Source organism: Notolepis coatsorum (genome assembly GCF_963971535.1).
Source record: "Notolepis coatsorum genome assembly, chromosome: 19".
Classification (NCBI taxonomy): Eukaryota; Metazoa; Chordata; class Actinopteri; order Aulopiformes; family Paralepididae; genus Notolepis; species Notolepis coatsorum.
Window position 1 is genome coordinate 44,888,319 of NC_140183.1, and position 9,675 is coordinate 44,897,993.

At 39.7% G+C, this 9,675-nt stretch overlaps 1 protein-coding gene across 1 annotated transcript; it reads left to right on the top strand.

The window, feature by feature from the left end:
• The first annotated feature begins 2,902 nt into the window (after positions 1-2,902).
• On the top strand, positions 2,903-9,484 carry tmem106ba (transmembrane protein 106Ba). Its single transcript, XM_084336912.1, has 8 exons — positions 2,903-3,031; positions 3,808-4,008; positions 4,421-4,484; positions 4,578-4,737; positions 4,820-4,960; positions 5,732-5,781; positions 5,880-5,933; positions 7,514-9,484. Exons 2-8 carry the CDS (start codon positions 3,816-3,818, stop codon positions 7,632-7,634), a joined length of 783 nt encoding a protein of 260 aa, XP_084193038.1. The 5' UTR covers positions 2,903-3,031; positions 3,808-3,815; the 3' UTR covers positions 7,635-9,484.
• Positions 9,485-9,675: the final 191 nt, after the last annotated feature.

Consider the following 9,675-nt stretch of genomic DNA (forward strand, 5'->3'; position numbering starts at 1 on the left):
CTAACTTGGCCACTGGCCATGACAACATCCCCTCCAAATTTCTCAGAGACTCAGCAGCCGCCATCACCCCAGTCATCATCACACACATAATAAACCTCTCCATAAAACAGGGACACGTCCCCAAGGACTTCAAAATTGCGAGAGTGACCCCTCTGCACAAAAAGGGCAGTAAATTAGACCCAGGCAACTACCGCCCTGTTTCTATTCTTACCTCCATCTCGAAAGTCATGGAGAAAATAGTCTACGAACAGGTCGAAAAGTACCTGGTGGTAAAAAATCGAATCTACGAATTCCAATCTGGCTTCAGAACATCCCACTCCACTGACACATGCCTTCTCTATTTGAACGACCACATCAAACAAGAGGTGGACGTGGCAAATACTGCGGCATGGTCATGCTGGACCTACAAAAGGCCTTCGACACTGTCAACCACTCCATTCTGATTGACAAGCTAAAAGCAATTGGTTTTGATAGTTTATCAGTGAGCTGGATGCAATCCTACCTGGAGGGGAGAGAACAGATGGTGGAGGTAAACGGTACTCTATCCCCAGTGAGCTGTGGTGTTCCACAAGGAAGCTACTAGGACCGCTATACTGTTCCTAATTTATGCAAATGACATGTCGTCAGCTTGTGACTGCAACTTGTTCCTGTTTGCGGACGACTCAGCCCTGCTGGTCTCTGACAAGAACAAGCTGCAGGTTGAAAAAACCCTCAGCTCGGAACTAGGCAAAATCTGCATATGGCTTGCTGATAACAAACTATCATTACACATGGGCAAAACAGAGTCCATTCTCTTCGGTTCAAATAACAAACTCAGCAAGACCGACAGCTTCTCAGTTACAGTGGGTGACAATATTGTCACAAGGAAAGATGAAATTACCTACCTGGGTTCCATACTTCCATCCTCGAGGCAAATCTTTCCTGTGACAAAATGGCATCCAATGTAATAAAAAAAAGTCAAAAGTCATTCTTGTACCGGATCTCCTCTCTGGTAAACAAGAATACCCTGAAGACTCTGACAGGAGCACTCATTCAAGGGTACTACGACTATGCTTGCACCTCATGGTACCAAAGCACCTCAAAGGCTCTAAAAACAAGATTACAAACATCACAAAACAAACTGGTCAGACTTCTACTTGACCTTACCCCTAGAACCCACCTCACCCCTGCCCACTTTGACAACCTAGGATGGCTTAGAGTAGACCACAGAGTACAGCAACTTGCAATGGGCCTGGTCTACAAGATACACTATACGACTAAGGTACCCATGTACATGTCAAAATACTTCCCAAAGGTCAGTGAATACCACGACCACAACATCAGAGGAAGCTCAACAAATCATGTTAAACCCAGATTCAGCTCAAACAAGGGACTAAACACGTTTCGCAATTATGCCACATCAATGTGGAACGCCCTACCCAAAGCTGTAAAGGAATGTGAATCCCTACCCACATTCAAAACCGCTCTTAAAGAGCACCTACGGGAGGCTGCAATTCTAAACTGGCCACCGTAAATGTCCAAACCCCCCACCCCCTCCTAATAGACAGTCTCCTCCCCACCGCATGTATCCCCGCCGTATGTATATTTCTCTCCCACCCACCCACCCCCTCCTAATGTACAGTCTTCTCCCCACCATATGTATATTTCTCTCCCACCCACCCACCCCCTCCTAATGTACAGTCCCCTCCCCATCATATGTATATACTCTGTCAGGATCTATGGGTAACAGTAGTGTATATTTGAATATCGGATATGTCACAAATGTAACAGTACTAAATACCTGTATCATGTCCCTATGTCATGTATGTTGAGTGTCATAAATGTCAATATGAATTGAAAATGGGGGACCCTGATGTAAACAAGACAAACGTCTTTCTCTGGTCTGCATCCCCTTAACAATTGTGTGTATTGAGCCGTACTGTATTGTACCCATTCTGCAATCTGTTAAATAAAGTTTTCATTCATTCATTCATTCTGTTCAATATTACACTTACTGTATACTCACTGTAGACTTCTGTATATTTTACATTAGAATGTATAAACATAACATAGGAAATGTATATCCCGGAGCTGGGTATTTTTATTCTAATTTTAGGCTTATTTTATTCTTCATTCGTGACTTGTTTTGTCTCCCTAAATGTTTACTGTGATCAATTTGTAGTGCCAAATTTCCCTCGGGATGAATAAAGTATTTCTATTCTATTCTAATTATATTGATAATTTTGTTGACTAAGAATTTCTTAGCCAACCCTTTTCAGCCCAATTCACACCTTGGAGGATACTGCCATCATCTGGTTGATAAATACACTACATTCTCTCACACAATAACGTGATGACAGCTCTGTTCTAAACTGAATTACTTCACTGACAGATAAATTATGTTTATGCCCTGCAAAAGCAGTAGCTACCAATGGCTAATAATACTGTCTAGACGGAGATTAATACTCAGCTTGTTGCCATCTGCTTGTGAATCAATGATTTCCATTCAAGGGGGAAATTCTAATCTTATTTTAGTAACGGAATTATGTGGCCAATTTGAATTTAAAAGTTGCAATGGTTATATTTGTGGGAAAACCTAACCAAGTTGTAAAGCTCTGTCAGCTGACAAGTTATTCCAAGAATCCATGTATCACCATAGTAATCCAAACCATGATATCCTAATGTTGGTGGCAATATCATGGTTCCATACTCCATACATACAGCCAGGTAGATATAAAACATGTTTAATTTGGTAGTGACCAAAAAATTATGGAAATGTTATGATAGTAGTGTGTAAGGGAATAAAAGAAACTACTGTGTAAATGTAGTCGCAGCGGAAAAAACAAAAAAGGAAGTTATGGATAAGGATAACACCTTGTATCTAGTCTGTAACACAACGTGTGTCTGTCCAGTGACGAGTCTAGGGGGCGGTCTTGAGCATGTTGAGCGCAGCGCTGCTGGTGTAGGCGAGAGGCGACATAATAAACAACGGCTGTTCTCACCAAGCGAATGACACGCAGTTCTGAATAAAAAAAATAAAAATAAAACAAAGGTAAGACGCTTATAATTAAATGCGGAGTTAGATTAAACGCTGTCGTTTGTTGTTGGCGCAAGGCTGTTGTGTGACGACCCATTGGTAATACACAATGCAGACTACACAGTATAGAACAACACTGCATCCATGTAATCATCAGTGCGACGCCTTGCGCTTACAACGGCGTTCTGGAATAAACGGACATGTGAAAAGAGAACAGACCGTCCCACCTGATATTGCATTTTATATTCGTAATATTTGTAGTTGTAAAATGGCAGACGTTTAACGGTGTTTTGCTGGAAGGAACATGGTGTACTTGGTGGTGGTCGGACCGAGCACAGTATGGCGGCCGTATTATATGTAGGCTAGACACAAGTAGCCTATAGGCTATAGGGGAAAGCCGTATTGCAAAACATCACAGTCATGCTGCAGTGTTGACTATACTACTAGAGTGTAAACAATAAATTGCAGACAGTTTTTTTTACCTCTCGAAATTATTAGCTAATTGTATAAACCTAACATGCTATAAAAACACGAAGCCATAAAAATGTACTTTTTATTTAAGTGCATATTTTCTAACAACTCGGTCAGCACAGCTACAAAAACAAATTGGAATGGCCTGATGTAAGCCCTGACGTCAATTAGCTGAAGCTATCCTTCTGGGAGTGTTTTTCTGGCACATGCCCATGAACAAATTTCACATTCAAATGGTTATGTGGCATGTGGATGGGTTTAGCACGTCTGGCTGCACCTATTTAACAACTCTGCTATCTGTCCTGTTTGTTCACACACAGCTCCAGCTATGGGGAAGTCACACTCTCACTTGGCCAAACAAAAAGACGACAGTCAAGATGCCTTGACAACTGCAGAGTACACAGACACCAGTGAGGAGGACGGAAAGCATGGAGATGTGTCCCAGTTCCCCTATGTGGAATTCACTGGCAGGGACAGTGTCACATGTCCCACGTGTCAGGGCACTGGCAGAATCCCACGAGGTATGATTTTAAGCGCAAAGTCACAAAACTGGTTTAAAAAAATAACAGACACACAAAGGTACATGTGAACACTAGAGGTGGGAATGACCAGAGGCCCCACGATACGATAGTATCAGTAGAGTCACAACATTGTAATATCACAATATTGTGATTTATTACCTTTTTTCAACTGTAAATTATGTCCCCAACGGAAAACTTTGTTAACATCTAAAATAAATGTAATCTAATAAGATAACTTTTTCATTCTGTTCACCTCATTCCAATAATTTGTATTGAAGTAAGTCAAGCAAAAAACAACAAAAATATATTGCTGTATGGATTTTTTTTTACCCCAACCCTAGTGAACACTAGTTTGCTTTGTGGTGTGCATGTGGCATATCATTATCCTTCCTCACTCTTCTTATTGCTACAGGTCAAGAGAATCAGCTGGTGGCTCTGATCCCATACAGTGACCAGAGACTCAGGCCAAGAAGGACGTGAGTGTGAATCCTCCTCTACTCCACTCGCCATTTTATTCTTCCCCAATATGGTTTCAGTGGATCTCACGTCTCTTGTTTCCTCTCCTCCAGAAAGCTGTATGTCACGGTATCCGTATCCCTTTGCCTGCTTCTCTCTGGCCTGGCCGTTTTCTTCCTATTCCCTCGTTCCATCGATGTCTCCTACGTGGGAGTGAAGTCTGCCTTCGTTTCCTATGACCAGGACAGACGTATTGTCTATCTCAACATCACAGTAAGACTCTCTATCCAAGGGTCAGCATAGATTATCAGTGGTTCCGGTGCCAAGATCTTAACACACTTCTGCTTTGTTCTAGAACACCCTGAATATCACCAATAACAACTACTACGCCGTGTCAGTGACCAACATTACTGCCCAAGTGCAGTTCTCTAAGACAGTGATTGGCAAGGCCAAGATAAGCAACGTCACGTTAATCATACCGCTGGATAAGCAGCAGGTGAGTCCCAACAGGCCAACAGTACTCCGTTGTATGCACACAGTAGGGCAACACCCAAATGACTTAGCAGAGTCACAAGTTAATCGTTGTCTAATATAAACCCATTTATTATGGTAATGAAAAGCGATTAAAGAGCTTAAAGAGCTAATCAATTTTTAATCCAAATATCACCACTAAAACCACTCAAGTATCCTAGTCTGGTCAAAAGTTTATTGTTACACCCATGATGTTCACACTTACTGTGCATTTCCATGTGACCAACAAAATGACATGAATTATGTTTGTGCAAAAGCTGGAAGTTGCAAATCAAACATCTCTTTTTCTGAGTCCCATTCAAACACACTGTACTTAGTTTTATGCGATTACAGTTCTTGGACTGTTGCCCTCAAAGTTAATCATTGTTAACAGCTTCAACCAAGTGTTCAACCACTGAAACAGTAGCTCCAAAGTGATATCACAGCGAATGTGTAGCATTCCACAGCGATAGGAGTCTTACAAACTTTAATATTTGTGTTTATTAGTAGTGCTTAGTAGTAGTATTTATAAAAAATATATATATATATATAGACAATGTGCATTTACATTGATCATTGTTACATGAAAATATGTTTGCACCAGATTTAGCAGAAGCTAATTTCCATCTGTAGTCTATCCAAAACACATGAAATACAAACAGTGCAAGAGTTCAAAATATATATACAGAGTATCTTAGATATAGTATCTGATATTGTTTTGATTTCCTATTGAAATCCTATTGGATTTGTATTTCAGATTGACTACATGGTTCCCACCACCATTGCTGATGAGATGAGTTATATGTTGTAAGTATCTCATGAAAAACAACATACTATTATTATTACTATACTATTGTTGATCAATAGCCCTTGCCCTAAACTGTGGATCAATTATTGTCTTACAGTGACTACTGCACCCTGCAGTCCATTAAAGTACACAACATTGTTGTCATGATGCAGTAAGTATGCCATACCGAACCATGACTCCAAAACCGAGATACATACCGAACTATGTCTTCTATGTACCATTACACCCCTATTATGGTTACATTTACAGCAACAGCCTGGGGGAGTAGTTGCATGGGGAGGGAAGGTCACACACTCTCACCTGAGAGCTGCCCAGTGTAGCTTGAGTCTTCTACTAATTGAACCCTTAACTCATTGACCGTCGAGCCCTTTCCGGGAAATTAGGCCTAGTACGCCAGCGCTTTAATCAATGGGAGGACGGGGATATTTGCAAGTGCTTAAAATATATATTAAATTATGGCTATGGGTCTAATACACCCGTCGCTTATCAATGACTTGCTTGCAGTCAACATGTACGAAACGGATTGTTTTTTCATCGGTACATTTCCGTGTTAGACCGTTTTGAATACGAGTATAGTTTTGGAGATTTCTAGTAATACCAGAGAAATATGCGATAATAGCCCTTTAGTGGAATACACAAAACACGTTGTCATTTTTCAGCTGATTTATGAATAGTTTTCAAATAAACGCTAGATTATCGATAGTATATGTGTCCTTATGCACGATACAAAAGCGGGCTGAAAAATCGCTTATCCATGCCTTGCTCAGCGCCAACGGCACGCACATATTGATGCACATCCCCAGCTAATCCAATCCAATGATGTGCAATACCATCCGGGAGACGATAGGCGGCGGTATTTGCCCTTTTGCGAGCTCAGACCCATTCCCAACGATAACATCAGGTTGGATGGATGAAAATGAATGGATATCGCTAATAAAAGAAATAACGATTAAAACCAGACTATACTCGTGATTGGCGCTCAAGCGACGGCGAGTTAACCCGACTATCATCATGATCGGCGTTCAATGAGTTAAGATGAAGAACCATATAACTCCTGTTTTGACATTTCTTTTGAACAACCCATGTATTTGCACTTGTAAAGTCAATCCAAATCACTTGAAGTGTGAATGTGATATATCACCAGAAAGTACTCAAACTGTAATGTACACAACACTAATATACACTGGAGTTGTTGGGGTTAAAGTGCCTTGCTTACGGGCACCTTGATAGTAGTGATTGAGGGTGGGGTCACTTCCCCAGCTGGTCTGGAGATTCAAACCTGCAACCTTTCAGTCACAAGCCCACTTCACTAACCTCTAGGTTCCGAAAATTGGAGTCAGAGAACAACCAGGGGTCCCTGAGGTGGTTCCAGAGGGTCCCCAGCACGTTGAAGAATCCCTCAATAGAAGTTAGCACAATGAGAAAAATAATCATTATTGTAATCATAGATTTCACACTCTCCACTGTTACCACCACACCTTCAGTGCAGTTAAAACAATTCCTTACAAGATCATTATCTAACAACATACATGTTCTCAGACTGGGAGAGAAAGAAATCTGATCAAATAGAAATAGGGATCCATGACCTAATGTGGTTCTACCCTGGGGTAGAACTTGGCAGGAAAGAGTTTGGAGGACCACTACATTACCCCACGTTTGTCTTTCGAAACTATGCATTTCCATGTTTGCTTGGTGTAGTAGACTAACTGCCATTTCTTTCTTGTTTCTCAGGGTGACTGTGACGACAACTTACTTTGGCCATGCTGAGCAGGTCTCTCAGGAGATGTATCAGTATGTGGACTGTGGAGGGAACACCACATCACTGCATGGACATGTGCGGGTGTACCAGTAAGATGAGCCACAGATCTTCTGTTGTTGCTTTTACTGAGGGTCTCATAGAGGTCTGCCGAGTTCACTTCCACTGGGAAATATTGGAACTCTTGCCCTGAGTGAGTTTGAGATATGGTGCCAATGTACAGTAAATAAACATCACAAAACAATTGTTACTGGTAAACGATTTTAGACTAAACTGTTTCAGTCCTCATAAACATTAATTTCATAAATATGCACTTTAGCTTGGTGATGAAAGGAAATGTGATGATCAGAGAATAAAAAGAATGTTCTAGTAACAGATGTGTGGCCACTACTAGTGCCACTCAGCATCCCGGACCACTTAAAATCACAAATGCAATATGTAACAAATAAGACACAATAATTTTTGACACAGTTCAGAACAAACCCACTGACTGGTTCCTTACTAACCACTTCTTTATGGCCTCCTTCCATTCCTTCCTACTCAAGCCTTTTTATTTTTATTTCCTGAAAAATCTAAAACAACATTACTTCATCATATAAGCCTAGTGAAATATAGTTCCTCATGTCATTAATTTGATATCTGTTATAGCCTCAAGAGTTCTGTGCTCAACTTCTGAGTAAAGTTTGTATCAGAATCTTATCTTTTGTTGCATATAATACACCCGGGTGACACTACTGTGACTGCTAGTATTACATGAGCACCTTTTTTTGATGTGTAGCCTCATGGCGTTATTTGATTTTGTACTTAGGTGAAAACAAACTTCATGAAAGGGAATATCTTTGACATAATGGAAACATTGTGAGTGTGCCAGCTTGATGTCTAGAAGGATTAACAGGACAATATGATCATGTAATGTTGTCTCCTTCATGTTCCTTCTAGCATAATTTCAAAACCATTTATGAGACACAAATAATCTCTGGTTTTGTGAAGATTTTATAATGGAAACATTGTGAGTGTGCCAGCTTGATGTCTAGAAGGATGAACAGGACAATATGATCATGTAATGTTGTCTCCTTCATGTTCCTTCTAGCATAATTTCAAAACCATTTATGAGACACAAATAATCTCTGGTTTTGTGAAGATTGTTCTCCTTTATCCTTTTTATGATTGTTTATTTTTGTGTGGTTGAGTGGAGTGCTATTATTAGTAATGTACATTTTTCTTTAATGCACTCTGTATTTTTAAGTTTAATGACATTATTGAGATCCCTCTTTGTCTATTACATGCTATCATTTTGGAATGTTTTATGGTTTATAGAAGTGTGATACAATATGTATTCACATAAACATTTTATATTTAAAGTTTTGCAAGTAGAATTGTGCTTTACAGTCAGATCTCTGTAACAATAACATGCCTGGCTGTAACTATGCCATGTTTGATTCCATTTGCGTTTATGTAAATTTGTCAATTCAAGTTCTGTGATAACAAAAATAGAACTTTCAAGATAAATAGTGCCATTCTGTGTTGTTTCTAACGGTCAAGACAAAATCCCCACTATAATCATGAGAAATTGTAATGTTTCCCAGATCCAAATTCCCTCATATTTGTTTACAGCAATTATTGAAATTGTTATTGTCCTTGTAAGCCACTGCCAATCATCTACACAGTGAATAATTTTTCATGCATGAAGCTGGAAATAAAATCATGGTTTTGAAGGTTTGTGCAGTTTTTGGTGGAAATTGTGTTTTTCAGTTCTGCAGTACTCTTTGCCCACACTGGGTGGTGCTATGTTTCCAAGAAAATTACATTTGGACTGCAGGCAAATAATTGTATTCTATAAAAATGCTGTTTTCTTTTGAGATTGACATGGCAAAGATATTGAGAGAAAATGTATCTTTTAATATTGTGGAAGTCAAACATTGTACAATAAACCACAGTAAAACATATCAATGCCTACCCGACTATTCATAGGATATACTTAGAGGTCACTTCACCCAAAAATAAACTGCTGATTGATTTTTCACAATCACAATAATTTGGTGTGCAAGATATCAGTTTGAATTAGTCCTCATGTGATGTGAATCATTGTATTAATTATAGCTCAATTCAATGGCTGTATATAGTAAGAAATAGCTAG